The sequence below is a fragment of the Pollicipes pollicipes genome, unplaced genomic scaffold (assembly GCF_011947565.3).
Source record: "Pollicipes pollicipes isolate AB1234 unplaced genomic scaffold, Ppol_2.1 Scaffold_7261;HRSCAF=8764_pilon_pilon_pilon, whole genome shotgun sequence".
Classification (NCBI taxonomy): Eukaryota; Metazoa; Arthropoda; class Thecostraca; order Pollicipedomorpha; family Pollicipedidae; genus Pollicipes; species Pollicipes pollicipes.
The window spans coordinates 56,111,295-56,134,450 of record NW_023597054.1 but is presented as its reverse complement, the minus strand read 5'-3'; the positions used below and the strand labels follow the sequence as shown (position 1 = coordinate 56,134,450).

The following is a 23,156-nucleotide window of genomic DNA, read 5'->3' as shown; positions in this document are numbered from 1 at the left end:
CCGGTACAATTTGGGTGTAGCGGAAGGCGTTCAGTGGCAGAGGTCTCTGTCGCCTGTTCGGTACGCCCAGCAGGCAGACAGCGAAATGACACCCAGTGGCGTCACGGAGAGTCCCTCACTGAGTGTAAACAAATCGCTTAGCAACTTTTCCCTATATTTCCGGCATTGAGCACACGATTCATGTTTTTTAATTATCCTCGGATTTGTGCAACTTGTCTCTGGTAAGTTCTGATGATTTTAGCTAATTGTGAAATTTTGACTTGCTGGGTCCGAAACGCGTTGGTCTTTATCGATGGAAGCGATTTCCATGACCTCATATCGGTGATTTCGATTGTTTGCATTGGTCACCACTATAGTTCCCTGTTGGCTGGTGGAGGTGGAGGTGGGGGTTTCGAGGTCGGTAAGTGTATTTTGTGGCAGTTTTTAGCGTGATAAAAATCCAAGGTACTAGGATGGGCCTACCTGCAGACTGTTTCCTTAGCTCTGTGCTTAGCTGGCTTACTGTGTGCCGTTTTGCGCCGTATTCGTCTTGTTGGTTTAAGGTGAAAGACGTTCGAAAGTCGTAAAGCATTACCCACCTGAATGACGAATAACTGGACCTCTCAACGATATACATTGGTCTGATTTGCTCATTGAACTATAGATATGAGGCTGCACGTGGTATTCATGGATTTATCAATTTTAATTCATAGGCATTCATGTTACTCATCACACCAATGTAGTAGCTAATTGAGACTGGAAAGTAGTGCATGCTTTGCTGAATACCCAGTATGACAGTGACTTGTCATTGCAGTTTTTTAACATATCTGAATGCCCACTGTTTGATGAACTGTTGTCGCCAATTTCAACTCATTGAGAGACAATACTGTCATGAATATTTTGTTGTGAAGGTTACTTCAGACAAACATGCTATGGAAACATTTGGCTGTAAGAAATGACTTGAAAATTGGGTACAATTTGCCTAATCTAAATTTTTGATACACACAAATAGTTTTCAGCACACCTGATAGTTGTCCCCCTAGACCACATGTCAAATTTTGTTTTGGCTGTAGGGGAGAGAGAACAGAAATGTTAAAATTGTGGCTTGTAGTGAGAACAGGTGAACAGGTGAAATGTGGCTTGAAGCCTAGGTGAATTTGCACTGTGTACATGGCTGGTACTACAGGACATTCTTTAGCAGTAAATGACAGTTTGACCACACTAGTTTATCTCAATGGCTATCAAAAACCATTTGAGATTGGCAGCTTGTAATGCTGAAAGTGTCCAGCATCCTGATCAAGTGCCTCCTTTGTAAATATATGATCATACCTGCTTTTAGTTTTGAAACTATGGAGTGCTTAAAAAGCTCCTTTTGTGGACAGTTCATTCTAAGTGTGTGAGTATCAATAAAGGGGTGTGTTCTGCATTTATACAGGTTTCCAAACTAAAACAGCCATCATAAACACTTTTATGTGTTGTTGGCAGTCATGCCCTTCTCAGGACCTAAGCCCCTTTAGTTTCTTAGGTACATTCCTGGGAAAGTGGGGAAAAGTATATCAGGGAGAGTACTTCAGTCACCCTGGCATTCATGACAATGTAGTTATGTCATTCAGATCCTGCCATTCTAGGAGCCATGCTGTGAGCAAGGCCAAGGAAGGTATAATTGTTGAGGCACATGGTGTTTGATTTGAGCTTGATTTCCAGATATAAGCCATCAATTGGCTGTTAATCAATGTTGTGAAAGGTACAATAATGATCAAAGTATGACACATTGAGGAGCATATTTACTAGAGAGAGAATTATGCTGTCCAGAGTCATCTTTTCCACTTAAAAGGGATACCAAGTGGTTTTAAGTGGGCCTGTTTCACCATATCTGATGCTTGCTTCATTGTCTTTAAATGTGAAACATTCCCTTTCAGGCTGATAGAAACCAATACTTCAAATGCTGTGCATCTGCTGCATAATCCCCCTGGGCACATCATGGCAAAGTTGTGACTGAAATGTCATGCAAGCCACTGTACTACAAAAATAACATTTGTGACATAGCAGTTAATGCAGCTACAAACCAGCATAGGTAAGGCCTCTCATCTAAGGACAGATATTAGAGTAATGTAATACCTGCCTGGACTTGTACTGATTCATTTATATATTTATTTTGGGTCCAGAGATGAAGATTCCTACTCATTTGGATGAGACTCCAGCCCCTCCCTCCAATTTTGTGAAGAAATTTGGTCAAATTCATGCCCAAAACATGGTTTTTGCAATTTATTTCAGTTACATAAATTGTTACATCAATTGAGTATGTGTTAGAAAGATTATTCACATAGATGAGACAGTAATAATAGCCTTATTCCTTTGGATAAAACCAGGAGAATGGAGATATAAGATGTGTTGGTATTTTGGCAGCATGTCTATTGAAACAATAGCAGAAGTGCTGTTGTTTTGTAACTTCTGATTCTGATATTGTTTTCATAAAGGTATGCTGCCAGAATGTCAATGCATCTATATATCCATTCTGGTGTTTATCTGAGGAATAAGGCTATTGCTACTGTTTTGCAGTAATAGCCTCTCATTTGTTTGAGTTGGATGGCTTTCTCAGCATACCCCTTCCCCAAATAATGTACAAAACTATGTGGTCTAGGGTGTTAAGACTGCTTTGTGATCAGGGCGTGAGGTCACTGCAGCAGGGATTAAGGAACCCTTTCCTCCTCATCGAGCAAACCAGCTCTACAAAGTTAGCATTTGTTATGTCTACACACCATCACTGGCACCTTGACCATGATCATGACAATATCATCAGTTGCTTATAATCTTTTATGGTTGCTTCTTATCTTAGTTGCTGCTGCCTTGGGGCCTGCTCAGCTTCCTCCCTGGAGATCCAGGTCTGATTCCCAGCTGCCTGGTATGGCTGTTAATAGCTGAGTTGGGAATGTGCTCAGCTTCCAGCAGGGAGACTTGAATTTGAGGCCAAGTTTGTGTTATTGTCACTGGGTGCATATGTGACCATTGCAGTTGCCAGGTCATCACTACAACAGGCTGCGTAATATAATTTGTACCAGTGACAGAGTGCTTGCCACACCAGTTTTTCAGAAGATAAATAGAAGAAAAAGTGACAAGAATGTTTATGATAGCCTAGGACTTATGTGCTTCCATGGCCATTATATAATGAGAACTGGAGGTCACTTTTGGCATTTCTGCCATTCAGAGGTTGTTTTTGTTATTTATTGGGATTTTCAGGGCACACTAACTAGAGTGATCATTTAGCACCCATAACAAGGCCAAGGCCAAGCACCTCAAAGGCAAAAAATATGTAGTTCCATCAGGTTAATTGTTTAAGGGAATCAGTGTTAGGTTTTGGTGATGTAACCATCTTCATGTAACTTATAGAAATAAAGTTGAAACTCTTGTAAAAAATGTGCTCAGCTATGGAGTCAATTTACCCCCCCCCCCCCCCTCCTCCAAAGTTTCCAAACCATGCTGTGCAGCTGCACCAAATTTAGCATAGCTGTAAACAATTGCATAGCTGATCATTTGTTATAAAATTTTTGATGTGCTTTGTGATATCACTGACCCACAGCAGGTCAAAGTTGGGCCATGGATTCAGCAAAGACAATTTTAACCCACAGCAGGTCAAAGTCAAGCCATGGAGTCAGCAGACAATTTCTAGGGAATCATTCAATCTGATGCACCAGGTGAGTGTTAGATGTAGTCATACATTTCTGAAATAATTTCCTAGGCAACACAACCATGGAATGAACAAAGTTAGTTGGCCTATGATCAGATAGGTCAGATCATGATCAAAACCAACCAACCAACCTTTGTTGCTTTAAAGCTTGGTGTACAGGGTAGTGTCTAATGCTCATTTTGAACTTATTGGTAACAGGAACCACTTCATGCATCTTGAATTGACTTCTACAAGGTGAGAATAGGTCACTGACCTAAAGTGACCCAGGTCAACATTTTGTTTTTAGGAACATATTGCATAGCATTATCTTTAATGCTTATTCAGTTTCAAGTCTCAAAACGGTCTTGTATGGTTTTGGTTACCAGGACCTGTGAGAGGTCAAACAAGGTCACTGACCTTGAATGAGCACCAGTGACCTTTTTCTTGGAACAGGTCTCTAGGTTTGGGGGTCACTTTGGACATCAATCTGAAGTTTTATACCTTGTTTGCCGTCATTTGACCCAAAGGATGTGACCCAATAATCTCAAATTCTGGTGCAAGCACAATGGTTTGCAATGGATATGTGAATGTCATGCAATGCATCTTGAAATACTTATGCATTCAATGTAATGATTGTACTGATTTTTTTTTGTTTTATAGTGTATTAGTGCATTTATAGTGTATCAAATATCTTTTTCATGAAACACCTAAGCCTGATAAAGTTGAAGACCTTAAAAATACTTCTTCCAAACAATTGATTTGATTGTACTTTGGCCTTCTTACCTTTGGACAGCAGTGTTTTCTGATCATCTGATCAGATTTTTGTCTGATTTCCAATCATCTGAGGTGTTTTTAAAAGTTGATTTGTATGTTTTTGAAGGGCATGACTACAATTTGGTGAGTTACATGTTCAATAGCTTAATATGTCTGCTGTGATTTAATGTCAAGACATAACCATACTGGGCAAGACAAGTGCATGTTATGGAGGCCTCTATGGCTTGTTTTAGCACTTGCTCTTGATTTGTTTGTGGTACATATTTAATCAGAATGTCACAAAATTTTCTGAATCATATGGTGTTTTCATTTTCATTGTGCTAGTGGTCTCCCCATGTCACAATATCATGTGGATATTGGCTCTAGCACAGACAATACTGCTATCTGATACCATAATAGATACAGGGGTAATGACACTATTTCAAACCAAGAAAGACACAATGAAACTTCCATAAGCCAAGGCCTGACTGCATAGGAAATTATGGAGCTTGGTCAAACTTCTACTGTAGACAGAATGGGAAAACATCTTTAAAATGTGACTTACCCACTTTGTATCTGGATGGTGTAATGATTTATTTAAGCACTGTTTCCTGCTAAATCACATGTTGTGCCAGGCATAGTTATGAATTCCTGGATTGTACACTGTGGGTTGAGGCATATAAGTGTGAAAGGTAGTTCAGTTCTAGCTGTGCGTATAACCCAAGATGATTGCGAACATTTCAATAGGAGGTTGAAGACTTTTTGCACAAATTTTTGGGTACCACATGTGATCACACACAAGACTGAGAGACCACCAAAACAATATTTGATGGCTAACTGATTGATATGCCTTGCATTTGCACTGTGCTGAATAATGTCAAAGATATTAAATCATTCAGTAGTTTTTAAATTGCTGTGTGGTATTAGCATCAATATGCAGATGTAATTCCAGAGCTGTACAATGGTGGTTAAACAATTATAGATGAAAAAGTATGAAGTAAGCCCTAATACTGCTCTCCATTTTACCATTTTGCCAGTCAATTCATAAGTTTAATGGAAAACAATGCTTGGCACATTTTGTCTTGCCTTCCTATGTCACCTGAGCTTGTGTGTACATGCTGCCATGGGTCTAGACCATCACAGTAGGGAGGTCGGCAAGCACATAAAACAACTTTAAGTCACCGTGCCATGGTCAGATAGATCAGAAGGCAGGCAATCTAAACAACTGAGTGATGAGGGTGGACAAGTTGATAATCTTGGCATTAATCAGTTTTTTCAGAGGATTACAGTGTGGTGGATGTTTTGCTCTGTAAAGTGTGATATTGTCATGTATATTGAAGTAAACTTGTAAATCATATCTTTCATTCCATGCCAATATAAACTGATCATTTTCCAGACCAGCCCAGGTGGACAGAATTTATCACGGACTTTTTGCGCTTTTCAAGTGAAAAGAAAGACTAACAAGCTGCACAGATACATGGGTAAATGTATGTCACAATAGTCAGCAACCATTGTGCCCCAGTGGGAATTGCCCATCTGGCAACTGACATCATATTGGTCGTCCTAGTAGACGGTCTTGTAGCATGGAGTACTTACAACATTAGCTGTTCCAATTGACAGGGAAAACAGTTTGTATGCCAACCACAGCCATAGTGGAAGGCTAGCACCTGCCCAGATAGGGCCAACCCAGTGCTGAGCAGCTTTGTCATAGTATTGTATCATACTAAAATGATCTTTCAGTTATGCGATCTGACAAAAATGCTGGCTGCAAAACACCGACACTGGCGTACAGGTACCTGGGTGCTAGATTCAATGCATGAACAACAAGCTATACTTTTCTTGTGTTATGAACCCAATTCCAGCTGAGCCGAACATTGAAGCGCATGGAAAATTAATGGACACTAAGTACTGTGACTAGAGAAGAGCCCTGTCTGGGACGTCGTGAGAAATTCTGTTGTCTCCCTTTCCCTTTGTCCTGTTATTGTCTTGCCGGGTGGCATCAAAGCGGACTGCTCGCTCTTTCCGAGAAAGGAAAAGTGTATTTCACGACTTGGTCAGTAGTTCTCATGTAGGGAGCCAAAGCTGAATCCGGTGAGGTGCGAAACATTCACAATACCCAGAGCCCATTCGCAATAACCCTACTTCGGAAATGTCCGCGAGCCCGTTCACAATAACCCTACTTCTGGAATGTGCGTTTGATCTAATAGCATGACTGGGTCATAAGGGAGATAAGTGAGTAATCCCAACCGCGTGGCAAGGATTCGGCACGAATTCTTGCCTGGCTGTCGATGGTATGTGCGTCGTGTCCATCGCATTCTATGGCAGCACATTCTCTGGTATTTAGAGGAATTCAGAGGGTATATGACATTAGAAAAACCCAGTTATATGGAAAAGGAGGATTCATGATCTGGTTCGTTCCAAGCGATCATAGATGCTTTCATATCTGATGCATTGTCGTACGTGAAACAGCTGCGAGCTTGAAGTGTTGCGCCTACTTTCAGCTGGCATGGTTTCCGTTAGTGCGAGCATATATGCCCTTGAACTAGCGTGGAAGTTGAATAAGCTTTCGCCGTCATTGGGTGTCATGGACAGGTTGTTCGTGATATGTGAATAGCTAGATCGTTAAACAAACCACGAGCGTGACAAGAAAAGCAATTGGAATCTTGGAACTCTGACATTGTTGTGGAGGCCCCTTTGTTTGTAGGGCATGCCCGGTGATGGCAGAGACAATGCGGTTTCACAAAATGGTGGCTTGAATTGTGTTTATGTTGATTAATGTATGTGTGGCAGATGGATTGCTTTTTCTTTCTTATCCTTGGAGTGCATACCCATCCAGAGCCATACAAATTATTTTATTGCTTAGCGTTGGTGTCCGTAAGTCAGCGCCTTTGAAACGCTGTGATATTGAGGAAGCCGTGTTAAATAGTGAATACTAGCGGGTTAAAGTCAAAGCCTGTATCTGTTTCGTTTACGCAGCGTCTGCAGCTTACCGCGACATCTAAATGTGCCTGTTGTTGACAGCAACATTTTCGTGTTAACGAATTGTCCTGTTCGGTAGGCAATCTGCCAGGATGTGTTCGGGTGGCCAGCAGATGTTCAACCTCCGATGGAACAATTTTCAATCTTCAATATCGTCAGCGCTTCACGAGCAGCTCGTGGGCGAGGAGCTGGTGGACGTCACGCTGTCTGCCGAAGGTCGCACTGTCGGCGCGCACCGCGTCGTCCTTTCAGCGTGCAGCCCCTATTTCAAACAGCTCTTCAAGGTACGTAACCCTTGCCCAGCAGGCTGTGTAGCATTTTCCTACTTGCCTGCTGTCACCACTTGGGCATCGCGTGGAGACGTCTTTTTGGTGGTATATGTCTGGCTGCTCCCGTATCTGTCTGCGGTATTCAAGTGGAGCCTTCTTACGCTTTTGGCGACTTCTGGGCAGTCCATTTCTGTGCCGTCTATCACGCGTCCCGTCCTGCTGGCGGGCGTTGTGGGCGAAGACCGCTGACATTCGATATTGAATGCAGGTATCAATAGTTCCGGTGCCATCGGTCAGAGTGCGGCCAGATCCCTGTCTGATCCCTTTTGCATGGCTGGTAATAACCTCCAAGTCGGGTCGGGAATTGAAAGAGGGATTGAGGAGTTGTAACATGAATTGAGTCTGGTCGGAAGGGTTATTCATCCGGCCTATTTTCGGCGCGCGGAAAGTCAACTAAGATTCCGTTTGGTTGTACGATTGGCAGCTGTTTTCGCCGCATGCTCGCTGCGTATCTATTTGTGGGACGTTTGAACCTTTCGACTTCGCAGTGAGCTGTGTGCTCAGTGCCAGGGGTGAGGGGCGGTGTGAGCTGCCGGTGATGCGGTGTGGGTTGTGCCGCAGACGCTGCCCTCCATGCAGCACCCCGTCATCGTCATCCGCGACTCCAAGTTCTCGGACATCCAGACGCTGCTGGCCTTCATCTACCAGGGCGAGGTGCAGGTGAGCAAACACTGGCCGCCGGCCGTCGCAGCGGTCGGGCCCGTATGACGGCCCGCAGCGCGCCTGGTGTGTCCAAAATTAGCCCGGTGACTGGCGCCGGCCGGCCACCCATCGCCGAGGCAATGGCGGTGCGGGCGACATCGGCGTGTGAGGCCTTCCGATGCCGGCCGTCGGTGGAGTGCCGACGCAGGCCGACGCTCCGCTCCCGCTCAGTCTCCATCACGGCTGGGCGTCAATGACCAGCTTCGGTACTATGCTGCGCCAGTTTTGGCGTATTTGTGATTGCATGGGTCCGCAAAAGTAATGGTAGGTGTCTGCACAAAAATGCTGGTAGGCACTAGGGTCCGCAACAAACATAATATCCTAAAAATCGTCCGCGAAAAACGAACCTATTTCCTATGCAATGGGCAACACAGCGGTTAAATTACACTGGACAATGCGGTTGGACGCGGAAATTCTTGCGTCTCCCGGTCCCCAGAATCAACGAACAGCGGGGACTCTTAAGTAAAAACGCAATACCCGCTCATGTCGCCCGTGACCGTGCTCTGTCAATGGCTAGATGAGAATTTGCAACAGCGCGAGTGAAAGCTAGAGCTCATGGCAGACAGGTTGCAAGCTAAGTCTGAGGGCGTGGTGCCCGTGGTCGGGTTAGGGCGGTGTGAAGGCTTCACAGCCGGTAGTGTGTGTCGATTGGGCACGGACTGGCACGGATGAGATGGCCCGGGGATGCGAGGTGGCAAACCTGTTGGGTCCATGGGGGGGGGGGGGGGGGGGGTCAGTGGCCGTGTTGTATGGTGCTGCATAGGACGGGTGGTGAAGGGTCTGCTTCTCGAGTTCTGTCCGGTGGCATGATGAGGATTCTTGTTGAATTTAGACGTTCCCCTTGTTAGGATGCAGCCAAGAGTCGCTCAAGGGATGTCCACAAATAATGTAAACGTCATGCCCCTTTTCCACAAATATGTGTGCCTCTGCTGTCTGGCGCGGGGACGAAAACAAACGAGAGCGAGAGCTTTTTTTCTTACAGACTCGTGGTCCATTAATCAGCATACGCATGTAAACGAAGAAGCTTATTGACCGTACAATGATTAACACCACGCCACCCCGATCGCTGAGGTGCGTGACAAATCACCAGCCACCGGCCAACAAACAATCTCGTTGTCTGATGGACGGAGACGTGTCAGATAACGCCATGCCGGCTTCCTATACAAAACATCAAAGCTTTCGAGGCGCCCATCAACAAACAGCGCCCAAGTTTTGTTATGCACGATCAATATTCTAGCGGAATTGCTGTTACACACCCTTAGCTCTTTCAAAAGACCGGCGTCAAACGTGAGCCACAGTTAAAAAACGGAACGCATTTGAACAGTAGATGGGATGGGATGGGATGGGATGGGATGGGATGGGATGGGATGGGATGGGATGGGATGGGATGGATGGATGGGATGGGATGGGATGGGATGGGATGGGATGGAACTGGATGGGATGCGATGGGATAGGGTATGGATCGCACATGGCTTTCACGCCATATAAGACGTATGATGTTTACCTGTCAGGGAGTTTGTACCTGAACATAATGGTGGGTACTGTTGTTGAATTTCCAAACCATTACATGCGTTTTACGAAATGGTCATAAGATACCCAGGATGCTTCAGGGGACTGTTTCACATTTGTACGGCGTTTTGAACCAAGATATAGTGATAACTTTGGCTTAAGCGTGCATCGACTACCCTGATCACATGGCGGTCACTGACCTGATCAAACAGTATCATTTGCTGCAGTTCATGCGGGGAATGACCATTTTTAAGGCTTCAAGCCCTCTTGTTTTGACTTTGACGCGCGCGAACATGTACAGCCCATCTCGCAACACCTGTTTGAAAGTTATCCAGACGTGTATGGCGTTATAGAAACGTCACGCGTCACCCCCACCTCATTTGTATTGTGCTCATGATAAAAAACGCTATATGGCCACTGAAATATCAGTATTTGCAGTGATCCAGCACCTCATGTTCCTGGGTATAAAACCATTAGCTCATAGTTCAAGGGAGCTTTACATATTTGCGCGGAGTTTTAAACTGAGAAAGCCAATTTGAAGATGTTTCGGAGCAGTCCACAACCCTGCCGCTCTTTAGGCACACAGTCCCTTAGCTTCTGAGCTAGACCCCTTGAAAGATGTGCAGACGTTTCCTGGCTGACTTATTCAAGGTCATCATATTATCATCAATTACCCCCAAGGACTGTTTCCTGCAGACTAGTTTAAGGTCAATCAGACATGCATGACGTCATAGAAACGTCATTCAAATTTTGCCACCTCAGTGGCCATGTTGAGTATAGGCAGGCTTATAGGCTTAGACACGTAAAATCGGCTTTGCAGTCAATGCAATGTTCAAACACGAATCACGCTTTGTGTGATTCGTGAAGTCGGACATTGGTGCCAGTTAGTGCGGAAATTATACTGTGGCAGATTTCTAACTGCCTGCGTGATAGTTAATACTATTGGAGACCTCGCTCGTGCCAGTCCTTCTGGCGAGTATCAAAGAGAGATCTTGTCAAACAGGAGTTCTATTTTCTATTACACTTACACTCACCAACACTCACATCGTAACATTTACACACACAACTGAAAGCGATTCCGCGTCTTGGGGCCCTGAGAGAGTAGGAGCCTCTCGCGGTCACCAATAGTACAGCCCATATAAGGTGCGCATCGGAAGTGACTCATGGTCGGAGGGTCCAGAAATGACGCGATTTGAACCAATGAGAAACGAGTACGACATCGTCCGATGGTCGCCCGAACCAATTAAAAAGTAGGCATCGCCTTGCGATCCCGGAACTGGCTGATTCAACTGGCAAGTGGTGAGACGCTGAAAGCTACTTTTTAAACGAAATATCAGATAACATTTTGGAAGCCAGGCACAGTTCAGTCTCGGATGGGACGATTGGAATACGCTTTGATGATGATGATGATGAAATGAGCGCTTTTCAAGGAGGTTTAGACATGTTCTAGTGCTTTTTTCGTCCTAGAGACGTTTGAGGGTGCTAGAGATTTTACATGTTTAGATATCTGGAGTTTTTAATTCTAGATATATTTACAGCCGATAAATGTAACTGTTACAAATACTTCCAGCCCAATAGCTTAGAATAGTACCAAAGCCGAACATGTGAATGCATGGATGTAAGAGCAGGTAGGGACACGGAGTCATGCCCCCCACACTGTTCAAGGTGGGCGGCAGCATTGCCAACTGCCATTTCCCTTTTCAGATTTAAGTTGTGTTTAGCTTTTACTCGCTGAATTTCCAGATTTCATTTGTGTTTGGCGCACTGGACACAATAGCGTCACGTGGTAAGCGGCATAATCGTAAACTATCACGCACGGCGGACGGGGATATTTAGTGGCAACCCGAGGCTCCTATAATACGGAAGGCTCCATTCTGTCGTTTTATGTAGCCTTTGTTCTTCTGCATGACTGCTTACAGCCCCCACAGGATATATTCATAAAGCTTGAGATGGCGTGATGTATCTCTCCCAATCTAAGTAATCCAACCCAATCTAAAGAATCCTAATCTAAAGTAAGAGCCTCCGAATTGACCAGAAGACCGTACACCCGTGTCGCCAGAATGGCAGCCGGAAACACCCCGCGCTGGGATTAAATGACCGTTCAGCCCTGGACCGGTAGCGATAATGTGCCACCCAATGATCCTCTAACGGGGCCCCTTGTCCGCAAAACATAAGTGGTCTAAGAGATGTTGAATGGGGTGGATCGAAATGAGGTTAAGCATGGGAATAGCCAACCCATGTTTGCCTGGGAACTTTTTTTGCAGAATCAGCGAGTGAGACAAATAAGATAAGTGGTTTTGGACCTTGCACGCTCGCGATCTCAGGCAGCAATGATGGCTGGAGTTGTCTTCGTAAAGCCCAACTGCGTTGGCCAGTACAGGTGACACCAGACGGCAGGCGCCGTGCGCGTGAGAAATACCGTCGTAAAATAACTGTTCCGAAGGTCTTTCAAAAATGAACCCAAACCATTCAAGGATTAGGCCGTTTTTTTTTGGCGTGAGGCAGTCCACACGAACCTGTGGCTTTTACTGCCGAGAGTCATGGTGAAGGTCAAAACATACACGACATATTGGGTCAAGACATGCGCTCACCCATACGTACAAATGGTAATGCACGCACACAGGATAAGATAGAAGTGCCGCATGGCCGTACCCATACGTACAAATGGCAATGCACGCACACAGGATAAGCTAACAGTGCTGCATGGCCGTGCGTTCGTCGTGCCCTAAAGCCGAAATAGCCCCCCCCCCCCCCCCCTCTCTCTCTCTCATCCCCAGAGAAGACAAAAGTGCAGTACAGGTAAGACGATCTTAAGGCATGCATTCAGATCCGACGGGCAGCTGATGACTGCGACTTGACCTCGTCTGGTAACCTATAACAAGCCTGTAATAAACCTGGCCAGCGGCTTGACGTCGTCTGCCATCCAGTTGTAAGCAGTCGTGACTCGGTACCCAGACCGCCTCCTCCCGGCCTCAGTCCCCGGCCTGGAGAGGTACAGCAGCATCTCCTGCCTGGTCTCCCCCTCGGCACATAAGTGTCAGCAGTCTGCAGTCCGCCAGCTGTCGTGCAGTGAGCCACCCTAGCTTCTTCCGCAGGTCCGACGAGCAGTCTGCGGTCCGCCAGCTGTCGTACAGTTAGCCACCCTAGCTTCTTCCGCAGGTGCGACGAGCAGTCTGCGGTCCGCCAGCTGTCGTACAGTTAGCCACCCTAGCTTCTTCCGCAGGTGCGACGAGCAGTCTGCGGTCCGCCAACTGTCGTACAGTTAGCCACCCTAGCTTCTTCCGCAGGTGCGACGAGCAGTCTGCGGTCCGCCAGCTGTCGTACAGTTAGCCACCCTAGCTTCTTCCGCTGGTCCGACGCGTGGTCAAATTTGTGACGGTCGGATATGACTCTTGCGGAAATGTTAATTTTTTTCTAAACCTTGACCAGCTTATTTTTATGATCCATTACTGTAGGCGGAAAGGCAGTGTCGGTCGTGCGATAGAACCGGGGCAGTGACTAAGGTGGCAATGGCAGCATGCGGAATGCTGTGACGCACATATGACAGGCCGGCCAGAATGCCGTTACCACGGCGGCTCAGCAGTGGCACATGTGTGCCCCATGACGCGACCCGGTCGAAGGTGACACCCTGGTTTCTCACCTCGCATGGTTCTAGCGTGGCACCGAGAAAGCAGACAGAAATATTTGAGAGACTACGCAGATTCTGCTAAGTTGGGATACGCAGATTCTGCTAAGTTGGGCTACACAGATGCTGCCAAATTGCGAAAGTGATCGATTGTGTTTTGTTTGCATTGGCGTCAAGAGAATTTACACGTAACCATCGACCCAGCGATTCGAGGAGGGTTTTCCATGCGGGAGATGAGGTCCCTTAGGTCGTATTCCGTGCCCCTCGCCAAGACTTTAGTGTCGTCAGCATGCTAAAGTATTTTGGCGCCGGCCGTAAATAATGCAAGGACGTGAGGGAAAATGGTGAAAGCAGTGGTCCGAGAACCGACCACTGAAAGACACCCATACTGGGAAGCGACAGAAAGGTCAGCCCGCGTCCCGACCCATGGCGCGGAGGGTCGGAATATATGCGCTCTAGATGTGCCCAGGAGATAGGCCGGAAACCAGGAGCTCTCAGTGCCGTGCAGTTTTGAATTTACGAATTACTAAGTCGTGATCAATCACGTCAAGTACTTAACTGCGATCAATTAAGCGCTGCAGTGAAACCTCCGCGCTGTCGCTGGCGGCGAGCGCACGGTTGGAGACGGGAGACCAGCGCGGTCTCTGTCGAGTGACGAGGACGGACGCCGTGCTGGGAGGCTGAGAGGAGATAGTTGTGGGAAAGATAATACTGGAGCTGGCGTTGGACGGCGTGCTCCGCGATCTTGGTGATGACTGGGAGAAGCGATATAGGCTGGAAGTTGGAATGGTGGGATAAATCACCGGACTGTGTGTGTGGGGGGGGGGGGGGGGGACAAGGGAATATTTTCATGAATCAGGGATATCGCAATGGACTACGCAGGAATTACCGCTGTGGAGGATGACGTCACCGATCGCAGGAAAAGCGGCCTTCAGCACACGGATGCACTCGCTGTCAGCACCGCAGGCTACCGAGCCGCGCATGCTAAAGACCGCGTTTGTCAGCTTTCCGGGGCGGACGGGTGGCAGCTCGAACGGGCAGCCACGACTCGGGGGAGACGGCTCGCGAGGTCGACGGCCGGTCCCTGGGCGGCAAGTTGAGCGGCCACTTTGGGCCGACGGCAATGAAGAATTTGTTGAGCTCGTCGGCTGATTGAATTAAATTGAGTTCGCCCGTCACTTAACGGCCCGAATTGGGGAACACCGGCCCAGACATCCGTTTGCGATATATAGAACGCGGGTGGAACGCTGGGGACGAGTAATATCCATCATGCCCCTCATCACGTCCGAGCCGTACTGCTATCTTTATCACGGGCGCATTTCACCCCACGTGCGTTGTGCTCGCATTCGTCGACTCAGAAGCACACAACGCATACGTTTTACGGTGCCAAGCCTGGCTAGCTTTGTCGGTCGCGGCCTGCGAAGCTGACGCTGCTTCTTGCCGGCAGGTGTCCAACAGCGCTCTGCCGTCCCTGCTGAAGACTGCTGAGGCGCTGAGCATCAAGGGTCTGACCCCGTCACACTTGCGAGAAGAGCGGCCGCCGCCCGCCGACGCCGTGGTAAGCGCTCAGTTCCGGGCTCGCGTGCTGGACCGCCACATTCAAATACCGCTGCAGACATTGGGCGGCAGCGAGGCGCGCAGTCCCCGCGTTCAGCCGCAGTCGGGAGACGCGCCGCCGGAATAGACTCGAAAGCTCTGACATTGGTGTTCGGTGGGACTGCGCCAGCTCCAGCGGAACGCATGGCATGCCGCGCGGCGTGACGCCAGGTGCCTGGAGGCCGGCGGCCGGCCACCTGTGGGTCGGACGGGCGACAGCTGTGGGCCGCGCACCGTCCGACTATGTTTGTCAGAGCAATCGCGATCGATCGGGCGCGAGCGTCCCACGGAACGAGTGTCCCCTGGAGCGAGCGTCACTCGGGAGCTGGCGTCCCCCAAGAGCGAGCTCCCCCCCCCCCTGGAGCGAGCGTCCCCGAAGCGAGCGTTCCCGGGAGCGAGCGTCCCTCGGGAGCGAGCATCCCTCGGGAGCGAGCATCTTCCGGGAGCAAGTGTCCCTGGGGTGGGACCGTCCCCGAACGTTCGTCCCCTGGGTGGGACCGTCCCCGAGCGTCCCCCTGGAGCGAGCGTCCCTCGGGAGTGAGCGTGCCCCTGGAGCGAGCGTCCCTCGGGAGTGAGTGTCCCCCTGGAGCAAGCGTCCCTCGGGAGCGAACGTTCCCTGCAGCGTACGTCCCCGGAGCGAGCGTCCCCCGGGTGGGATCGTCCCCTGGAGCGAGCGTCCCCGGAGCGAGCATCCCTCGGGAGTGAGCGTCCCCCTGGGGCGAGCGTCCCTCGGGAGTGAGCATCCCTCGGGAGTGAGCGTCCCCCTGGAGCGAGCGTCCCTTGGGAGTGAGCATCCCTCGGGAGTGAGCGTCCCCCTGGAGCGAGCGTCCCTCGGGAGTGAGCATCCCTCGGGAGTGAGCGTCCCCCTGGAGCGAGCGTCCCTCGGGAGCGAGCGTCTTTCAGGAGTGAGCGTCCTCCAGGAGTGCTAGAACGGACATTTCCTTGCGGGTTAGCGTCCCCCGGAGCGAGCGGCCCTGGAGCGAGACAGCCGACGCCTCAAGCTTAGAGGGCGGCAAATGATGGCGCTGATCGTTGATTGGCAGGTAAAGCTGCAAAACACAAGATTTAGATTTGAAATTTAGGTTTAACGTATAACATGAGTGAAAAATTAATTGAGTATTACTCAGGCATTTACGCCATGCATCTTAATGAAATTTGAGTAATGCAAAGCTCGTGTTTCGGTGCCAGGGTGTAGATATCGAGGGGTGCCGGGGAGGGGGAGGGGGTAGGGGTGGGCATAATAATGTAACCCTGGCCGAGATTGCCTGATGACATGGTTCGAGATACATCCAACAAGCTTCCGCTCCGCTGGCCACTGACATTCCGAGAATCTCCGCACTCGCCCTGTTCAGATCCAGCAGTCCCACTCCCCGCGGCCCGACGACCCGATCCCGACACGGGTCACATGGTCACGCACCAATCACCGCGCGCCCCGCATGACTGCGCCCCGGCGCGACGCCCCGGACAAGGTGACCCGAGCCGGCGGCTTGGATCGAACCGGACCGGCCTGGCCGGCCGGTCCAGCATCCAAGGCAGTGCACCACCAATGCGATCAGCTGCACGCAGGCAGCTGTGGAGACCCGCTACACTCTGCTGCACTCTGAACTAGAAGGCCCAGCCGGCGGTATCGTTTCCTCAAAGTCGCTGGGGACCAGAAAACGCATGTTTCACAAGGTAACAACAAGGCAAAACCACGTGAGAAAACACAATTAGCTGAGCGACCAGAAACACACAAACAGGCTGTCGTAGACACAGTTCCACGACACCAGCAGGCGCCGTACATATCTCGCCCCACAAGGCAGTTTATATGCGCAAGATTGGTGGCTGAGGGCCCTTCAGCCACCAAACCAGGGGCGCCACAGACAGCGGACGGGCGGTGATGCGACGCCCTTCAGCCACCAAACCAGGGGCGCTACAGACAGCGGACGGGCAGTGATGCGACGTCCTTCAGCCACCAAACCAGGGGCGCTACAGACAGCGGACGGGCAGCGATGCGACGCCCTTCAGCCATCAAACCAGAGGCGCTACAGACAGCGGACGGGCAGCGATGCGACCAGGTATCCGACAGCGAGAGAGGATGGAAGAGTCCAAAGGCTCCGCGGATTCAGGCGCCCACGGACAGACCTTAACCTGTTACCTTAACGAGAAGCCGCAGCGGTCAGGCGGTCGCTTTTTGTGATCCGACCGTCGCATCGTCACTGGAGGCACCAGCCGCAACACCAGGACCCTCGGTGTTCCAGGGGATTCCTGCGCAGGCTGGAGACTAATCCTGGACTCGCCGGCAGATACGTCATCGCCACGGGGCTAATCCGTTGATTGCAATGCCCCGCGGTCACAGCTCGCGGCTACCACGGGCCGACGGGGCAGCGGTGCCGGTCTGAACGTCAACTGACATTCCTTTGTGAGCGACACCACCGCCGTCGCCTCCGGACTGGTCCGCAGTCAGGGGTGAACCGCGCAGGAGCAGTCACCGAGCAGGCCAGGCGTTCAGAAGCTGGATAGAGTCTTCTCCGAGGGACGGCACGTGGCTCAGGCCTATTGTGACGTTCACACGACATTTTACCGTCCTCCGACCTCCGACCTCACACGTTCAGGTCACTCCGTTTGGCAACAACGACAGCCGGCTTCCAAGGCCTAAAAAATTGATGGTACTCGCCTAGTTTGGCGATGCCACGGAGCAGCATAACCTTGTCACCGACATGTTATGAAAAGAGTTTAGGTTACGCTTATAGAACCCTTTGTTCTGTTGGTGTCTAACATCAGAGATGCGTATTGCCTCACGGTAGGCGGCACGGAGTCCCGCACGTAGCTCGTCCACATGCGCGGCTGCTGACCTAGAGCGGGCTGCAGACGGTACGTCAGTCTGTGCGTCAACGGGTGGCCTGGGCTCGCGACCAAGCATCATGAAGAGGGGATTGTAGCCCAGTGATTTGTGGATCTGGGCGCTGTACCTGAGCATAGGCAGGGGCGAATGTTTATCCCACGCGGCATGGTTCTCTGACAGATACTTGGCCAGCATCCCCAGGGTAGTGCTGTTGACCCTCTCATGGCGGCTGTTACCGTGTGGGTGAAACGCAGTTATGTTTGTTTTCTGGATCCCCATAATGCGACACAACTCTGACGCTACTTGACCCCTGAAATTGGCCGCACACACGTACGTATGGTACGTACGTTTGTACGTATGGTATGAAGGTACGTGGGACACCCACACCGAGAAAACACTTGCGAAGATGTTTCGGCGGCAGTCATGACCAACATATCGGGCAGAGGAAACACTTCCACCCACCGAGTAAAGTGATCCGATGCAACCAAAAGATGTTTGTTACCGTTAGCCGTGGTTAGAAGATCTTGCAAGAAAGTCCATGGATACCACTTCCAAGGACTTGGACGAATACAGCTCGCCCATAAATGCCGTCGGCTGTGGTGTAGGAGAGTTACGGCCGGTGCGGCGGTCACACTGGTAGCAAAACCTCCCCCGTCAGCCGACATGCCTAGCCAGAAGAACCGGCTTTGCACGTTCTTGAACAGCTTTTCTTTCTCGAAGTGACCACCACAGGGACCGGCGCGGAGGGATGTGGGTACTTCCGCGACCAACTCTGGCGGAATGATAACCTGCAAGCTCTCCTGAGCCTGCGGCCGACGAAGATATACTCGGAAGAGCACACCGTCAAGAAGCGGCGGCCGCGGCCGGTGTCGCAGCCATGGCTTGACGGCACTGGAGACGGCACGCCGGGCGGGGCACTGCCCCAAAGTCAACAAGCGTGACAGCTCCACCAGCACCTCGTCCTTCGCCTGCTTGCTCTGGGTGAAGCTGAGAGGCCAGTCGCGGGAAGAGGTTCGAAAACAGCTCTCCGTCTGGCGAGCGACGTTCTCCAGCTCAGACGGTCGCCTGCTGAATGCGTCTGCCACAGAGCTCTGCACGCCCGGGCGATAAACACTCCGAAAATGGAAATTTCCGAGGATATCAAGCCACCGAGCTAGCGTATCGGTGGGGCTTTGGAAATAATACAGCCACCGAAGGCTACTGTGGTCAGCACGCAATTTGAAATCCTTGCCCTTTGTATGATGAGAAAACTCCTGAACAAAAACAGCACACGGTCAAAGCTATTTTTTAGTAGTAGAGTGGTTTTTCTGAGCCTTGGACAGGTGACGGCTGCCGTAGGCAATTACACGCTCGATGTCATGTTCCTGCAGCAAAACGCTTCCAATGCTCTGGTCACTTGCATCACAGTCTAATGTGAAGGTGCCTGCCCCGTCCCCGAACCGGCGAAAAGCAACTATCGGAGCTTCTGTGAGAGCCGTCTTTAGACTCACAAATGCCTCGTCGGCTTCTGATGGCCACTGAAACAGAACGCCCTTACCTGTGAGGCGTAAAAGGGGAGCAGCAATGGGAGCCAAATTTTTCACATTTAAGAAAGCAAGAGCAAAACCCAAGGAAACTGGGCAAGTCCTTGGCTATCCGCGGTTGCGGCCAGTCACTCACCTTCTGAAATTTTTCGGAATCAGTCTTCATGCCCAGGCCAGAGATCACATGACCGAGAGATTTCACCTTCTTTCTGAAAAACTGGCACTTCGTCAAGTTAAGCGTGAGACCTGCGGCACGCAGCCTGAGGAGGGCCTCATCCAGCGTTGTGAGGACGTCTGGGGAAGGCTTGCCATGAATGATAATGTCGTTGAAATAACGCAAGCAAGACTCGGACGGCATGTCACCAAGCACGATGTAGAGTAGCTTGCAACAAGTAAACGGCGCCTAACTCAGTCCAAAGCATATACGCCTGTACCTTAGGCTTCCTAGCGGGGTAGTGATGGTTGCCTTACCACGGTCAGCCGGATCAATTGACACTTGGTGGTGAGCTGCGTTCATGTCAAGTACACGACACAGAAAGGACCCAGCCAATGCATCTTAAGTATCATCCATAAGAGGATTCGGGTACGCGGGCAGTACACGCAATGAGTTTACGCACGTCCTCACAGATACGAATTTCAGTAGACTTCTCTTTCACAAGACAAATGGGCGAAGCCCTGGTACGTTCAGATTTATCGAGAACGCGCTCATTGACTAATTGATCCATCTGTGTCCAAACTTGCTCTTTCAAACGCGGAGGAATGCAGTGGGGGCTCTGACGGGTCGGGGGATGCTCTCCTGTGTCAATGCGGTGGGTCACTTGAGTGGTGTGGCCCAAATGGCCGTCAAACACACTGCTGTGCCTTTTCAAAACCTTGAACAAGACCTGTCGCCGCGAATATGCGAGGTCAGCACTGGACAAATCAACCATGGACTTAATGCCTACAGCCTCGTTCAGCTCAGGATGAGGCTCAGCCGCTTGCTCCTGAGTGTGTGTGTGTGTGTGTGATTGGGGCTTAACGACACACTCAGCTGCTGAGGCTATATGGCGTCGCCTGCCTCTCACCCTGGCAGGAAGGGCGGGCACCGCGGGGAATCGAACCCCGTACCTCTGGTTTCCCAGGCGCGCGGTGGTTAACGCAGACGTGTTCACCACTACACTACCGGCACCCTCCGCTTGCTCCTGAAAGCTAACCTCTAATTCACAGGTCTGAGAATGCTGGGGTAAAGTAATGTGTCCAGAAGTCACGTTTCTGGCAAGAAGGGGAACAGTTGATCCCGACACAGTGGCAATGCACCTCACCACCCCGACACCAGGTATATTGAGACATAGCTCCGCAAGAACAGGACCAGGGTAGTCACAATGATGGACATAGCCCTTCACAGAACACTCAGCGATTGTTGGTAAGGAATAGTCGCGACCCAACACTGCCCGGCCCACAAAACCCCGTGCACCAGTCCAATGGATCGGTGCGTGGCACATTGCGGTGCGTCCCAGTGAAGTCGATGTGCGGCGTCCTGGACCACAAACGACTAGTTCTCCGCGAAATCGCCATGGGGTTTCGCCTCCCCAGCCGCTTAAGTCCCCTTCAGCCTTGCGTATTGCGCAGACGACACGATCCCTGGTTTTCCCCAAAATCACACTTAGAAAGGGATTTGATCACGTGAGATTTGGTAGTCTTGGACTGATTTGGTAGTCTTGGACAATGGTCGCCGGTAGGCGTTTCAGTGGTTTTATTTTTTACACCGACTATGTGCTCGTTAATTCTTAGTGTAATTGGTTGTTTCGACTCCCTACATCAGATATATTTTCATCCTTGCCCACACTTGTAACGCATGGAACACAACATGTAACACCAGACGTCAATCCTTTCCCCTTTCAGTCTGTTTTGCACGCACTGCGCACTCGTCTACCAGGTGGACACTTCGGGTCAGAATAGGCCGAGCGAATGAGCCGGATTTCGAGATGTTTTTGTTTTGCCATACCATTTATAGGTTACGCTTTGATATTTTTACAACAAAATCCACTTATACGCACATGGTCTCATCGACATAAGGAAGAGTAAGAACAGTATCAAGATGTCCAGATGCAGACTGCCGCCGCCGCGGGTGTCGGGATAGTTGATGACGTTGGCGCGAATAGACGACTTCGCGGTGAAATCTGCACACAAGGTGTTTCTCGTCGTGGCTCGCTTCGAACAGATTCCGAATTTTTGGTATGAGCGGGCGCTGGCGTCTGAGAAGGATGGCATTCATAACCCGATGAAATACCGATCGAGTGGCATTGTTCTTCGTTGAAATCGGTTAGTGTGATGCACGAGTGAACGATTATTTCTGAAAGCGGAGGGGGGCTGTATAATATGGTTTATATATGTGAGTGTCACATCAACTGGCAATAAATTGTCCAAAAATGCTACTTGCCCTGATAGGGGAGTGTTGTCTGGAGTGAACTTGATAATTTGTCCAAAAATGCTTCTTTACCTGATAGGGGAGTGTTAACTGTAGTGAACTTGATAACTTATCCGAAAATGCTACTTCCCCTGATTGGGCAGTGTTGTCCAGAGTGAACTTGATACGTATCCGAAAATGCTTCTTCCCCTGATAGGGGAGTGTTGTCCAGAGTGAATTTGATAGTTTATTGAAGAGAATTTAAATAGTGGCTGAACCTGAGTAATTCCTCGAGTGTCACGTGTGGATATTGGATATAGCATTTGTCGCGTATGGATATAGCATTTGTGTAATTGTTCGGAATAGTAAGTCTTGGTGGTGTCCCTGCTTTCGTGCGATGTTGGGTCGTGCCCGACATTGTGCACGGTAAAATAGGTGTTGTAATTGGCTCTGTTGTGCTCAATATTGTAGGGCAATTAGCACCTGTTGACGTGTTGATTGATACGCCTTATAATTGCACTGTACTGAACAGTCTGAAGGACAAAGAAACATGACGGCTAATTAGCACTCAATTAGAAAGCACTACGGGAAATGAGCATTTGTGTAAAAAAAAACTTTCGGCAGTCAGCACTAGGTTAGTGAAGAAAGGATTTCGGTAAATTGACATTCCAGTGAACAACAATTTGGTCAGTTGGTATTCGGTGGATATCCATTTCAGCGTATCAAAATGTTGTCAATCTGCCACGTTAGCAGTAGACATGACGGCAAATGACCGTCCGGCCTCCGGCATTTGGCCTTATTAAAACGGCGGTAAAAAGACACGTGCACAAGATAAAGGTTCAGTTAGATGCATTCAGCAAGAAGGTATTCGGGTGAACACATTGCGGCCCTTTGTGTGGATGTCCGCCAGTTAAGAGTGTGAAGCAGTAGCTCATGATCGCGACCGTGAGCCCGAACAGCCCAACTCTTCGACGAACTCCGCAGACCATGTTTAAAGATTATTAATCCCGGCTCTGCTTTGCCACATTGGTACCGTTGTCCGCCTCTGCTTTCTTACACTGGTACCGTTGCCCGCCTCTGCCTCCTGCCGTACAGTTGCGCCGCTGAGCCCGCCGTCCCAGCTGTGGGGCTGTGCTGTTCGCCGTTCACCGACGCACCTCTGTTCACCGTCAGGCCGACTGGGGTGACCCGTTCTCGCTGCCGGCGCCGGTACGGCAACGTCCGCCGCCGGATGACGAGTCGCCAACGAAGCGCGCCAAGGCGGCCGACGGGGCGCGCGCTGGGGCG

At 49.8% G+C, this 23,156-nt stretch overlaps 1 protein-coding gene across 1 annotated transcript; it reads left to right on the top strand.

The window, feature by feature from the left end:
• Positions 1-312: 312 nt before the first annotated feature.
• LOC119111641 (modifier of mdg4) lies at positions 313-23,147 on the top strand (the record flags this gene model as incomplete). Its single annotated transcript, XM_037235447.1, has 5 exons — positions 313-396; positions 7,455-7,659; positions 8,266-8,364; positions 14,988-15,098; positions 23,043-23,147. Coding segments are annotated over exons 2-5 (507 nt in total), but the record flags the coding sequence as incomplete, so codon positions are not given.
• Between the last annotated feature and the right edge of the window lie 9 nt (positions 23,148-23,156).